General features: G+C 35.1%; 1 protein-coding gene across 1 annotated transcript in view; it reads right to left on the reverse strand.

The window, feature by feature from the left end:
- Window positions 1-806: 806 nt before the first annotated feature.
- LOC139141721 (glutamate receptor ionotropic, kainate 2-like) overlaps window positions 807-15,740 on the reverse strand; it is a 55,139-nt gene continuing 40,205 nt past the window's right edge. Inside the window, exons 3-14 of the mRNA XM_070711331.1 lie at window positions 13,104-13,355; window positions 11,194-11,369; window positions 10,003-10,056; window positions 8,954-9,115; window positions 8,505-8,684; window positions 7,875-7,982; window positions 6,531-6,644; window positions 6,216-6,425; window positions 5,114-5,674; window positions 4,438-4,666; window positions 3,205-3,464; window positions 807-2,794 (exon numbers count right to left, since the gene is read on the reverse strand). Coding sequence (XP_070567432.1) covers window positions 2,639-2,794; window positions 3,205-3,464; window positions 4,438-4,666; window positions 5,114-5,674; window positions 6,216-6,425; window positions 6,531-6,644; window positions 7,875-7,982; window positions 8,505-8,684; window positions 8,954-9,115; window positions 10,003-10,056; window positions 11,194-11,369; window positions 13,104-13,355 — 2,462 coding nt within the window. The 3' untranslated portion in view covers window positions 807-2,638. The remainder of the gene's footprint in view (window positions 2,795-3,204; window positions 3,465-4,437; window positions 4,667-5,113; window positions 5,675-6,215; window positions 6,426-6,530; window positions 6,645-7,874; window positions 7,983-8,504; window positions 8,685-8,953; window positions 9,116-10,002; window positions 10,057-11,193; window positions 11,370-13,103; window positions 13,356-15,740) is intronic.

A 15,740-nucleotide genomic window follows, 5' to 3' on the forward strand; every position in this document is an offset into this window, starting at 1 on the left:
GTCTGTCGCTGTATAGGGCTACGTAGCTGAACTTGCAGTCTGTTTAGATGACTGTTACTGTATGTACTGCAAATCAACATACACTTTGCTACTGCTATTTAGCTGTACCTGCAGCTAAGACTGCCGGGCGGCAGTTGCAGCAGCAGCATATTAGGAGACCATTACTTGGTACCCACATAAGATATCACACTCAGCCATCTTTGTAGTTAGGCTACGAAAATGTTCATCGCTGTTGCTATTTACATATCTGTCGGACACCTACACACTATTTCACTCAGTAAAGATAGATTCTGATCGTTTCATTGTTTTCTTGAAAAAAGTGTTATCTTGTACCACTCGCTTCATGTTTGACCGTCTATAACTAGTCAATTTTAAAAAGCGTGAAACTCGTCTAATATATCTGTGTCATATTTTGAATCAGACTTTCATTTCTGTTACATCTTAATTGAGACAACATCGATTCTGCTGAACTTGCATGCACTGCCCCGAAAATGCCCTTCATCCGCAAATTGAATACAAATATTGCCAATTGACAACATGATATACATACTGCAATTTTCCAAATTAAATATTGATCATGGTTTACGTGACGAAGGGCAGATATTCAAGATTTGACATGTGTCCCCAAACGGAGTCTTTAAACGGTGAATAAATAAGGTTTTTAAAAACAAAGGAATCCACTTGCCAGAGTTTTCAGCTAACAAAGAATGATATAATTAACGGACCATTTTGGCAATAATTTCTAATTCATTTTGATCATTGTTTTTGTACTTCATTTTTAATTGTTTACAATTTCTATTGAATATATTATCTACTCACTGCATACATTTTAGGTCTATAGGTCTATTTTAGACATCCGAATCCCATAAACAGTAAATACATAGACACAGGGGAGGGTTTGATGACACATCTTGGTTTACTTTTGCCAGACGTGTTTCCAAGAAAGTTTGTCATACTTTGCTTTTGGATATTCTTCCTTACTTTTGTGAGGAGTTTTAATCTGGCTATGAATAGTTGAGACAGAACGGGTTCGTGTAATTCAATCGACGCCATTTGGTGTAAACTGCAGTTTCTGCTAATATCTGAACTTTCCGCTGATTATGCAGAAGTTGAAATCAAATTAAACTATTTAGTCTTTGCATTATATCATCAATACGTAGCTTGTCAGGTTGATTTCAATGATTTTGAAACGTTTTATAGGAAGGTAGGCTGGCAACTATCTTCTGAGATAATTCCAGAGTGGAACAATTTACATTGGAAATAAATATTTGCGCTCTCTCCTAAAATTAATGGAAATCCTGTGCTTTTTTCACACTCGGTCCAGTCTCGATGTTGAAAACATGTTTTCGACAAAAACACTAGTCCTTTCTCGCGTTAGAAACTCTCATTCGTAGTCATTATTGCGCAATATATTTTACCATTGCCGTCGATACTTGAAAACTCAATGATAATTAATATGATATATCCCTGGCGTCGATGTCAGTATTGGTCCGACTGAAACTACACGGACAAAACAATTATTAACAGAAAACTAAAACTATTAAATATACCTCCAAAAGCGAGGTTAGGTGTCTTTATAACTTTGTTCTACTGATTAGCTGACGTTTGTCACTTTGAGTGACTGACATAATAGACAAGTTTGTTATACATTTAAGTGATTTGATCGTCACTGTATGCTAATGAAGTTCAATGATTGAACCTAGTCACTCAGTTACATCATTGATATTTTCCACTTTGAAACCTGATCACACACTCTTTTACTATAATTAGTCATTAAAAAGTAAGTTTTGGTTCTTCGGAATCATACAGTTCATATTAAAAATAGGTATATTTTATTTAAAGGTTTTGGAAAGTTGTTTTCAATATTTTAAAAATTGTTATTTGTTATGAATTATTTCCCATATCATATGGTAATTTAAAATTCAAAAATTAATCTTGTAAACACGTTATCTCTTCACACAAAATAGCGAATGATTTCTAAAATAATACATTGGTTTTCCAATGTGGGTCCAATACTTTAACACCTTTCAAGATTGTTTCAAGGATTTGTAAAGTAATTGTAAGTACTAACATGCAAATAGATGTATCTATGACAGCATAAACTGTCATGCTACAGCCGCTATTGGTAACAAAATAGCAAGACTATTACCGACCAAATACAAACAAAGTCATTATAACTCTTGGCTCTGAATATCATTGAGTATTCTGTGAGTTACTTCTCTTTAAATTGCCATAACGTTGACACACTTACTGAGTATGACTGCAAGAGAAGTAAAAAAGTGGATATTGCCATTTATATTGCTGTGTAATTATTTGAATTGAGAGGAAGCAAGTGCTGCATATTCCGCTCAGACAGTGTCACTGCTTGTCAGTGAATTATCAATAATTACATTACACTAGGCCAAATTACTTCACTGAATTATAGTTTTGTCTCTACCTGTATTGCAGTTCTCACACTTGACTTCAACAGCGAAGACTGGCAGCGGCAGGACTTTAACAGTTATTTCTTTATAAAAAGAAACATACTTTAGCCATTAGGTAGAATGGAAGACTTGAAATATAATATTTTCTCAGTGTCCATATCATTCAAATCACTGTTATGCAACACTTTCTCGCATAGTTACTGTACTTCCATTTTTCAAGTTTGGTGACACTGGTTATGGCGTTGACCTCCACCTGGTCCTGTCTGCACCATTTCTAGGTATTTTTCCTCCAACTCTCCATGCAATGGTTTCTTGGTCCGACATCTCATGGCAAATGATAGTTCCTGTCCCATTTCAGCACAAATAGATTTCTAGTGAAAAACCAGACAAATAAAACCTTGTCAGAAAAGGAAGACAATGATTTCTTTCAAAGTTTGACCGTCGGATTGATGTATGGCCTATTTGATAATCATCACTGGCCGTAACTATAACCTGACGTCATGTAATGCTGGAAGGGAACTTCCGCAGCTGTTTTCCAAGACAAATTTAAATTTGGTTATCTAGGAATATGAGGGACATTTAGGGAAAATTTGTAAACAAAAATACGGCTGATTGAAGAGGGACTTTTCTAAACCTTGACACAGGTTTTTTATTAACGTAATACAGACGCATGTTTTCTGATGACCTTGGAAGCCATTTTATCTATGACTGTTGTAACATTATTATTCATTATAATTTGTTTCACATTCAATTCTATGTGAAAGACCGTAGAAACATTTACCCTGTCAAGTTCTGCATTCTGCCTTGATTTCCATACAAATTCACCAAGGGCACAAATTACTCCAAGAATAAGTCCGCCAAGAAGAACGAAGAATATACCACCGATGTTTTCAAAGCCAAGGGAGTTTGCTTCTTGCTTTTTGTCTTTTCGCTCACAAGCGCCCTCTGCTGAATACCACCAATGTTTTTTGAATTTCTGAATTTGTCCGCCTTCTTGAAGTTTGAGAATAGCGCTTGTGATTTCATCGCGGTATGGCGCTCCTGTTGAGAAAAGTTACACACAAAAATTAGAACGTTTGACTAAACCATAATTGCTGGACAATAATACACCGGAAAATTAAGAAAAATTTTATCGACATTAATTTTGATAAATAATATATACTCAGTGTGCAGTGTTTCTTACGGGAAATGTAACTACTGAGGATGCTTAAGTCAAAGCTTTAAAATGACACAATTATAGTTATTGCAATCTGATTCGTTAAGTGTGTAAGAGGGATGTAAATGGTACAACCGCTACTTCTCCTTTTCAATGCACTTGATATCACATGCAGTTAAAGGGAAATTAACAGATGCCTTTTTTCGAGCAACTGAAATACAAAAATTGCAGATGGAACCTCGACTTGCACTAGACTTTCAGCTAATGATCAATGTGGAATGATTCTTGTCACTGGATGTAACATACAACGGCGGTTTGGAATAGTAATTTGAAGCAGAGGCCGACTTAGTGATTAAAATCACACCAATTCTCAGAATTTCCATGTTAGGATATTGTTTCGGATTTATGAGGACACAGAGTTAAAGATCGCTTATCCCGAATCATAATTGGGAATAATCACATCCGCAAGCCAAAGATGGCGATTACGTACTCATAATATCGACTATACGAAGCGACCCTTTACACCGTACCGCCCACAAGTCTTTAAAATATATTTGTCCCTTTTGTCGAATATTATCATATCATGCGTAAAATGAGAAGCAATGTCATTATCACGAAAACGGGTTATCTTAGAGGACGATTGATCTCAGAAAAATTAAGTCTTTCTTTTATATGTTTTTGACTGAATGATTCATTTTTCACTGACAACAATCGAAATAGATCTTGCATTCATTGTTATTATCACAGCTTAGTTTTATTTCAAATATTCGAAAAGTTCGATTTTTAAGAATAAAAAATGAAGTACTGTATTAAATAAGGTTTGCTTAATGTGTTTATTGTAGTAGATAAATAACTCACCTAATGGCGTTCCAATACCATAGAACTTTGAGTCCAGGAGACCACCTATTTGAGTAAGGTTACAATTCCGCGCCGTGTGGTATTCGTTAAAATTAGATTCAAGCAGAAATGCATAATTTTTTGTACTCAGTACACGCTTGATTCCTTCTTCCGTTGTTTTCACAAAGACACTCGGCTTTCTGCTATCCATAAATGACCACATTCTCTTGTATAATTCGATTTCTGAATTCTGTAAACAAAGCAAATTGAGAATGTAACTTTGGTCTGGAGAAAATGACTTGAAAACGCATTGTGCACAATATACAATGCTCTTGTTTATTAATGAATTTTAGTCCGAAATAAAATTCAGTTCTAAACAGTGACAGTTGTACACTATGTTGAGAAGTTGAAAACTAGATATTTTGATATGATTTGGGACATATAATAACAAAACAGTATTTCACAAACATAATCAAAATAATAGAAAATGCACAGAAAGTTGCAGCTGATGAAAGTGTAACAAATCCAGTAACCCTAGACGCTGTGTAATCTATATGGAAAGTGAATCGAAAAACGAAAGATGAAAACATCCGCTGACCATTAATCTTATCATCTGACTTGACATTTCAGTGTGCATATGTGTATCAAGTCATTGATTTTTTTTATGTTTTTTCCCAACTTATAACAAATACGCTACCTTGAAAAAAGCAGCAGTTGATCCGTCAGCTAATGTTCCGTACTCAATCTTTGTCTGAGAAGCTAAATCATCAACGTCTTTGATGGGTGATACCATTCTTTCCACTGTTAAAAAAGCAGCTAGGTTGGCAGTGTACGATGAAATGATGATCAGAGAGAAAAACCACCACATTCCGCTAATCACTCTGGTTGACAGCGCCCTCGGGTTGACCTCTGACCCTTGCTGCATCAATCCACCAAAACTGAACCACAAACTGTTCATCAGATTGAATTGGTTCTCCACCATGTCATATTCCGGATTGCATGGATGTGGATTGTACCATTCATAGGGTGTAAACCTTGCCAATATGAATAGCATCACACTCACTCCTAGGTATGCCAATAACATGTACAGCCAAATGTCGAAGTCTAATGGACTAAGGAAAGAAAACACTCCTGGATTTTTACTCTCTGGAACTCTATACAGGATGCTGATACCGGTATTCATGAACGGTTTGGCAAAATCCATGACTTTCTCTCGTATATAGCTAATTGTCAGAGGCGCTACAGCAAGATCTGCTTTCTGAAAATAAGAAATAAATACACATGCTGTAACCAGATCCAGAATGGCCATTCACTCACTGAAACGATGTATACGAAATACATCCTATGTCCATTTGTTTGGTCTTACCATTTTAGGAAGTAGGTGTAATAATAATAATAATACTAATATATATATATATATATATATATATATATATATATATATATATATATATATATATATATATATATATATATATATATATATATATATATATATCCCCGTGGTATCCCCAGCAGTATAGTGAATTTGTGTCATTAGGCTTTTGGTATATTTGATATTTGTGGTATATGTATATTTGCTGTAAATACCGCATCATAAAACTGCTATGTAAAAACAGTAACACTGAAAAAGAAAACTATGGAACGCTGATATAAGTTGTAAATACTGACATTTCAGCAAATTAGTAAGTTGAGACTAGAGCTTTTTTGTACGATCGACTCTAACGTTCGAACGTAGTATATTACACAATTTCAGTCCTGTATGATTTTTTCTGGCAATTATTAACATTGACACCTACCCGTTCAACTAGCTGTCCGACCATTCCATTCCAAACGCCAGGAGACACTTCACCACCATACCGTCCATCAGGAACTATTCGGATTTCATATTCAAATTTTACAATATCAGCTATTGCTTTCAGTAGATCCACACAGAATCCTTCAAATCGATCATTGCCGGTGTGGGTTTTGCCATCTTCCGTACTTTTGAACCTAAGATATGGATCTTCCTGTTGTAATCAATTGAAAATTATCGAATTATTTTCTGATTTAGAGTCGAACAGTTTTATAATAATATTCCTAGGGGTGATCGTGATGTAAAGTGAATAACTCACCTCAATAGTTGTCACAATAAGCGTCCGGTTTTTCAGAATGCTGGTCTCGTTCCTACTTTTACTGGTAGTTTTCATAGTAACATTCGTACCTAGATGAGGCTCCCAATGACCCACCTATTAAGAACCATAATAGCAAACCATAAAGCATACACAATAATTAGTAAAAATTGCTGTATACAAGTAATATAAAGTTTTGTATGTTATAATGCATGACAGTTGAGATCTACTGAACATTTCATGTTCGAGAATTTCACAAAAACCAAAGATGAACATCTTTGCAGTATTAAGGTTGCAGTTTAAACTATATGTACATTGTATATATGTAAAAATTACAATCAAAGGCAATAATATTTAATAGTTTTATGAGACAAGCTAAAATTCATCTCTGAACTAGTGAAGTCAATAGTTCGACAATCTTATTTGATCATCTTTTCACATCTGTGATGTCTATCAATAATATTGTTTTTAATTTAATGTTCCGTATGTCAAAAGTAGTGGAACTTAATACCATATATCACAGTCTATCACACACCTTTAAAATTCCGCTTACATATCTCCTGATAATTGACATAAAATAGCTATTGCAAAATGTTAAACAAATAACTTTACATGATTAACTATCAATCAGTCAAATATGATCGACCCAGTTGGACCCACTTTTGTTCGAACGTTTGCCCACCCTCATTTTATTCCCCTATCTCTATGAGATTATCTGTGTTACTACCTGGCTATTTTCTCATCTTTTTGTGCTCTATCCTCATACAGTTTTAGGAATACTGTCGTCTTTTCGCTCTGCCTCATTCAATTTTAGGAATACCAATTTTTGCACTCCTTCTCCCTCAAGGTGCTCCCTTCGCTGGAATAAACCTACTCATCTTCATTTAACAGACAGTTCAGATTCATTTTTTGTTTCTTTGTGTCACATTTCATCCTTGGGATGTTTAAAGCGATGTCTCTATCTACTGTTTCTTGTTTACTGGAATGCAGTGTTGGTGTGTAAGTACTAATACCAGTATAGATACAGGTTTTAGTGCATTTAACAAGATTGGAACTAATTTGAGATAATTGGATGGTGAATTAATGTCTACAAATAAAAGCCTATCTGCTTTTCTTTTTAAGTTACACACTTGTTTTTATGAGTAATTTGTAATATGGCAACATTCAACTATATGGCACCTAACATTTTTGAGAAATTTGAAATCCAATTATCCCAAATTAGTTCCAATCGTGTTAACGTGCTTTTGTTTCAGTTTCGAGTAATGTCGAATATTGTGTTCGCATAGGTAATCCAAAATTGAAACTTTGATTTTCGCTGCCATCACATATATTTTTAAAGAATGTTACCTTCAAAAGCTCATTTCCATGGAGTTCTAACATGTCCATCTTGGCGTAGGATCTGATTCCATTGTCACCGATTTCTATTTTCCCTGTAAGCCCGTGGAAGTTGTGCATCTGAAATCGTGTAACAGTGTGAAAGGTTAACTTATCAAGCTGATAAAAGTAAACTGAGAGAAAACGAAATAAATAGGTAAACACATAAACAAAAGGAAGGGTGGACATTTCATCTTTGTAATCTTGAACTTGCCGGTTCATTAACTTGAAGAATTAAGTTTGCAATTAGATTAATAAAGAGTATTGACTGGTAATCTAGATCTTTTGTTGAATTTCACAAACATGCGCCTGAATACAACTTCCTTACTTCTTTAGTCATGTTTCTGCTAATTCTAGACTGTAAAAGAAATCAAGCTTTGCTTCTCCTTTGTCTTCAACATTTTACCATCGACCGAACTGACACTATAGCTACCTCTACATTATCCGGACTTCTTGACTATTCTGTGCTAATCAGTCGTTTACATCATATTTTCCAGCTTCCTAACTAAACACTATTATTTGGAAATTGTGCTGTACAGAAAATGCGATACGATTTAGTTCCAATATATATGTAAACTTTTCTAAACAAAGCGATAACATTACCTTCTGACCATTTTCCCATCCGACAGACGTAAGTTGATTGAATAGACTGTGACCAAAGTGCCAAGTATTATTTGGTCGTTGGCATGACAATGGATACACTCGTGGAGTTTGTGTATGGTCAAGTGACTGAAGAGCATTCGCGAAGACATCAACCGCATCGTACATAAGTGCCTCTTCTGTCTGTAAAAAAGTTTCAATTCAAATAAGTATCCTGGTTTTACAGTGTTGTGTAATTGAACCAGATATAAACTTGATATGCTCCTATAGCTGAAGGTACATCTATATGTGTATCTGATTCGTATTTAAGCAAGAACATAAATTTGAAATAGTGATGATAATTGGATGTACTCACATAACGATATAAGTGAAATTAAGGCATGCTATTTTTTCCCTAAGTAAAAATTTGCAACCGCTGTTTATCTGTCATATTAATATGTCTAAATTCTCACCGTCATTTCTCTCGGTCGAAGTACAGCGCCCTCATTGTCAAGCATATCTCTCCACTGTGTCAATATAGCCTGTACTTTTGGTTCTGTCGTGTGTAGTAATCTCAGAGACGTAATGTTTACATCTCCCTCGCTGTATCGTTCTAAGTTCAGCAGATGTAAGTCCTTTAAAGACAAAGAAAATTAAATCACTGTTACCGAAAATTAACTGATTGACTTTCAATTGACACTGTGCATCTGATTATCATTCCAAATAATAACGATAAATTGTCTATGCTTTGTGAATATAAAACTGAATCATTGCATACAATGATTTTGTAATACATGCCTCTAAACTGAAAGACTTGAACTTTTGCTCAAACTTTATACGGGGAACCTTTCAACCATTCCCTTTCGAAATCAAGAAAAAATCAGGGTCCACTTTTCAAAATTTGATACTAGAGAAACTACCCACAATTTACGTTACCGACACTTGAAATTCAAAATAGCCGCCATCTTTGTGTTACCTCTTTTGGGAAAATACAAATTTCGATTTTCACAAAAACAAACCCCCTTGATGTCTTATTTGATGTTCAGTAAGGACTTATCATCGGCAGCACAGTGTTGAAACGACGATAATACAATTGTATCAAGTAAATACGATCAGAAAGCCGATTTGTAATTGTCTCTTTGGCATAAACCGACGGCAACTTTTTAAAATATTTGTCATTAAGTAAAACTATCTACTGGTGGAATGAACATTTCCGATCGCACCCCTATCTCAAAAAACCAGAACAGAGTGGTGACGTCATCGAGGCGTCTTTAAGCCAAGGATCCAGTTACATTTTAATGATTGTCTTTATGTCAATTTGTCAATTGTTTGGGGGTTAATTGTCTCGCTCCAGGGTCTATGATTGTCCGTTGTAAATCATTTGTGAATTCATCTACAATAATATACTTGCGATGTGCCCAGTAGATCAAGATCATATTCCTCGTCAAGGGCCGCTTATCGAAAATCTCAGTGTCATTAAGATCAGAATGCAAGAAAGGAAGGTTTTGTATATTAAACTTACCGGTGTCGTGAAGAAGTAATGAAACAGACTTGTCAGCATTTGTACTTCTAATGCCTATGGATAAAAAACATTAAGATACTTAGGATACATACGGAATGTATATTTCGTATCATTATAGTAGGCTATAAAACTTATTTTTCTTCGGTTTTTATGGTGATTATTTGAATAAAACTGCTTTGTTAAAATGACCGATGCGATGTTCGCTCTTTAAAAATCTGTAGTTGACTGCCATTAATAAAATCTACCGTTTTCCAATGTCTATCAATTATTTGAGAGCGATAACAGAATATTGGCTGACAATTGTATGCAATCATAGACCTCCAATTTTAGTCGACCTATCTCAAAGACGGCAAACATTCGAATCCGTCCACCAAAAAAGAGACTAGATTTAAATCTTGCCTAGCCATAGTATCGTATGTTCTGATGTATACTAAGGCAGGCTAATTTGTATTCCTTGGCAGCACAGGGCAGACTTCCAGGACACTTTGGCACAGATCACGTTGCTGTTTACTCTGTATTAATGTTCTGAGTGCACGTAATCTCAATAAAGACATAAACCGCAATATAACTCGGTCAAGTCAATGCAGTCAGAGATATTGAAGTCTAGAAGTATATACATCAGCATATCAAATTCAAATTTCTTTCAAGGGAAAATGTAGAGATGTTGGTTTGCCAACCGACATAAGGTGATGACATTGATTGGTTAAATGTATTAAGCAAGATCCGTGGCAATGGTAGGTAAAAGAAAGCTTCATATACTCTTTGTCTTCGTTTTTGCGGTTTTTTTCAGACACAGTTTTTTTTTAGTTTGACAATGATATGCTCAGATATCAGGCATACCTTGTTCTGTGCCTCAAGTATACTAAAAGAATATTTTCATCTCATAAATTTAGACCGAAATAATTTAAGATGTGTAAATTCTTCTCTGGTCAAATGGCTGACAGAGACTCTTCAGAATCACGTATAGAAAATTGTTAAATGGCTAAACAGGGTCACGATATTCTCATTGAAACAGTATTCGACTTTGTCACGAAGCACTGAACGTCCAATATTTTACGGACACTAAATATTGCATCCCTATCATATTTTATATTTCACTATACATATTTTACAACGTTGGTCATTTTTCATGTATATTATAGAGCTTTGAAGTAGTTGGTTGTTTTATAGTATGTAAAGTGACAGACTCACCTGTTCCAATACTGGTAATACGTTTTCAAAGTCACAATCAACGATTATGTGGCTCAATCCAGATGCTTTGATTTCTTTTAAAACGGGTTTGAAATTCGGTGGTATTAACTGACGTATGCTAATCTTTGTTTTTTGATGAGCCGATAGCTTGAGAACATCTTGTAGTCGGATCAAACCTGCAACAAATTGAGAAGACAAGTCATGCCAACGGAGATAAATGAATCTCAGAGAGGAGATCACCGCTGCTAGAGTTTCCCTATTAATATCCATGGCTGACAATTACAGCAAAATCACCATCATCAACACCACCACCATCATCATCATCATCATCACCAACAGTAGTCTTAAATTCATTTTCTATTCCAACAAAAATTACAGACTCCAAGAAACAGATTAATATGATATTGCGTTTTTCAACTTTAACTGTTTTTTCTGTCGGAAGTTACAATATTTACAGCATATTGGAAACGTTTCGCAAAACGTCACTTCATAAGTCACTGATCTGATATAAAATCTTTGCCTTTGAAATAGATAAGATATCGTCCAATGATTTATCTATTTAGCTATGAGGGTAATCATAATTTATGCACTATCTTCTCCGTGGAGAATTCAGAGGCGAAGGTTGTATTCAGCGCTATGCTATTCAGTTCTAATCCCTATTGAGAATCCAAATGCCGCTGATATCCCCTAACTTATAAACGCCGGTGATGTGCTTCCACTTTTATTGGAAAAGATAATAGATTGACATTAATTATTGAAAACTCGTGTTGAGTTTTCAAGACGTTGAATTGCCATCTTGTGTTTGTATCGCTTACGTTGGTTGAGAAAAATTCATCCCACACATTGAATAATTTATTTCCCCTTTGCCTTCAGGATAGTCAAAAGATAAAAGGACAAAAGTGAGGCAGATTTATACTCGACTCTATCTGAACTAGTTGTGTAAATCTATTTTCCCAATTCCATGCGTAAGGTTAAAGGTCAGAAATCCAGCTAAGACTTTTTTGGTGCCGCTTTTCTTCAACACATCAGTGGGTTAATTTTTGAAGTGTGGAAATAGTTTAGGTGTAATACTTTCTAAGTCTGCTTTGAAAGAGTCGTATTTATTCTAACGCAATGATGACAATGAAGGTATTGCTCTACTCATATCAAGAAAAATGCATTTTATTGAGATGTGTTTGAATTGATGGTCTGTACACCAGATAACTTACAACACATACTGATCGAAACAGCAGCTCAATGAATGAACCACAGTTTATTACTCCCAACTCTATGAATAGATATTTTTCTCAAATTAGTTTGACAGAAATAATATAAACCTAAAGCGAGATGTTAAGCTTTTGACAAACCGTTGAATATACGTTGATGATGGTTGGGACAATGTTCAAAGTTGAGATACTATACCGATTAAAAATTTCTGATTAAAAATCGTATTTCATTGGCATGGAAACCTCCCTAAAGGAAGTTAATAAACTATTTCAATGAAACAAGCCAGAAAATCTGGGCATAACTGTGATGTAATTGAAATGTACTATGGTTTACTAAGCCATGGCCTAAGCTAACTCATTCATCATCGATTTTGCTGTAAATAGGGCACGCAGATAAACACATCATTTGTCACTAGCTGATGTCCTGAAATATTTGCATAAATTAACACTAAAGTAGGAGGTAGTGGTCAGCAGACAATTTGTTGACGTTGAAATGTGAAATACGCAATTGTATCAACTACGGCAGAGATATTTATCGATCAAGAAACGGTGTGAAGAGGACATCTGCAACAATATACCTGCTTGAACATTTTCAAGTTATATGAAAGAATGGCCAAGATTACGTCATAACTTTAAACAGTGATCAAACCCTCAATTCGATTATTAATTTTTACATAAACTGTACAAAACATTAATACTACTTACTGTCTTCATTTTGGTATAAAATGGCAATTTTGTTCCATTTATAATGGTCGACTGTGTCTGCTATAGCTTTAGATATGGTATCCGGATCAGGGTATAAATTGATGGAGAATTGATTCCGTTTTCTTCTGTGGTCCCATCTTGCTTCGATATGTGGTACTTCAACTTCGTCTAAGACGGACTGTACACCTAGCGACGCTCTCGAAGATGGAGGGCCAAACACAGCAGCAACGCCCATATCCAGTTGTCTACACACTGATGTGAAAATCATAAAGTTCATCAAGTCATTTCTAATTTTCAATTGTCTCAACTGTTTCAATTCCTTCACTATTCCAGACACAGTGTTATTCATTAAGTTATAAAAAACGCATTGGCTAAATGTTAGGTTGGAATTTTCCAAATCGAACGGAATAATCACAATATTTATGATTGACCGTTTGTGTATTTGTAACGTATGTTTACGAAATTATTTATTACCATTATTGATTGCAAAGTGAATATTATGGCATTATGGCTTTATGGCATGGCTTATCAGGTATCATCTACAGTGTATGCATGATATCACAGACAGCTTGTAATCAACGTTAGGGGAATTTCATCGCAAATGTCTATTTCATGATACAGTCTACTGCCATGTCATGTAATGAATAAAGTCACATGTGCTTTCAAATCAAATTCATCTATGATTTGAAATTTAGTTAAGTGCAAAAAATAAAAGTCGGTTATACATTTAGTTTATAACATCAACGTGAATATGACCAAGTTAAGTACAAGCAAGTATTCGATAAAAAACTTCATGACAAGTTTAATATGACTGAAATTCGTTCACTCTTATAATGTGAAAGCGATAATATCTATTACTTCTACAAAGAAAAAAATACCTGCCATACAAAGAAAACATTGAATGTTTTAAATGTACCACAAATGGGATGGGTAAATCAAAAGACAGCCCCATACACTAGCATAGCAAACACTGAACAGATTAGAGGGCGCTCTGGGCAAGTGCTGATCGTAAATCGTCGCCATTTAAATTTGGCGGGACAACAATACGAGCAGCCGACATCAATTCATCATGTGATTAGCAATGGCGCGTCATAGCGCAAACGTACTCAGTGTCTTAAATACAGGACTGTTATTTACCGTCTGTTATTTCTTTTTGTTTATTGTATGAAGATCACCATATCGCATGCGTTCCTCTTTGAAAATATACGCCCAGCAAACGTTTCTTAAGAAACCACAGAAATTCTCTAAATTTCTCGATTGAGAAATTTAGAAATTTAATGCTGAAGTCATATTAAATGCGAAACTTTATTAAATACATTTTTAGGTCTGAAAACGTGTTAAAAGTGTCAAGATCAAGGTCATGTTCACGTTTGAAATCCAATACGAGTGCATACGGTGAGCTATGAAAGTTGTACAGATTCAATACACCACAGTCCTTTTTGACATCATTGTAACGATAATACTTGATGATGATGAAGTTCCTTGCTTTGGAATTTTTGTTAATTAGTTTCGAAAGGCTTCTTTTAATATAATAAAAGCTCAGAGATTTCCTGAACATTTGCAAAACGTTTATCATTGTAAAAATTACACGTTGGAAAGCCCTATTCATAGACACAATTTTGTTTGTATGCATAACTGCGGCGGTCACCCGGCATTAATTTTGTACTGTTACAAGAATTCACCATCGACACTTCAGACACTTAGGAGAACACAAGGAGTGTTTGATTCGGCTGTCCATCGTTAGCGTTTGTACAATTATAAAATGTACTGTCTACTAGTTTCTGTAAATGACAACAATTAATCTGAGTGGCTATGTAATGCAAGGTCACAAACTACAAGTAGGCAAGGTATGTGTGGACAATCGTTTCAATTTGATTTACAAAGTTAAATTCATTCAGTCAGACCCAGTCTGTGCAGAAAGGATGACCGGCTGCCACGACGCAGAGAGAGGGAATAAAACAGTGATTGTCTCCCCTGGCCTTAGCTTGAGGCAAAATGTCATAAGTTGCACAAGGAGAGAAAAACAAACAACCAATTAAGATATCTAAAGTGGAATACTCTTCATTCTTAATTAAGTATATGATTTTTAGAATATGACGTAGTTAATTCAGCTGCTCTCCGAATCTATTGCGCGAATAAACAGACAAGGTTTGAAAGACTGATGTCGACGACATACCTCGGTAGTTTTGGTTAGACATTATTGTACCACGTCCATGATGAAATGATTTCTCGATGTGCTTTAATCATACCTTTGAATTTTCAATGCGACTTTTACGAAAGTGGTTCAAACAAAAAGAAATCCACTAACAGCAATATGCGTTTTAGCTTCACGAGTACGATTTCGCATACGATGTCAATTAGGGAGACGCCATTATTTACGGCCTGGGGGATCGGAGGAATTTCATTAGAAACTCCGAAATTTCGAGTACCCCCCCCCCACCACCACCAACCATGATGAATTTGAGTAACCCCCTCTCTAACTAAGAAATTTTGACTGACCCTCCACTTAGAAAAGTTAAATACCAATACATGTATTTGTAAAATTTACAAAAATACAGCAATAGTAAAGACCTTTCAAATCCTGATGTACCCTGCTAGATTATTATTCGTTATCTCATAATGGTTGAAAATGGTGAA

The sequence above is a fragment of the Ptychodera flava genome, chromosome 10, assembly GCF_041260155.1.
Source record: "Ptychodera flava strain L36383 chromosome 10, AS_Pfla_20210202, whole genome shotgun sequence".
In the NCBI taxonomy this organism is placed as follows: domain Eukaryota; kingdom Metazoa; phylum Hemichordata; class Enteropneusta; family Ptychoderidae; genus Ptychodera; species Ptychodera flava.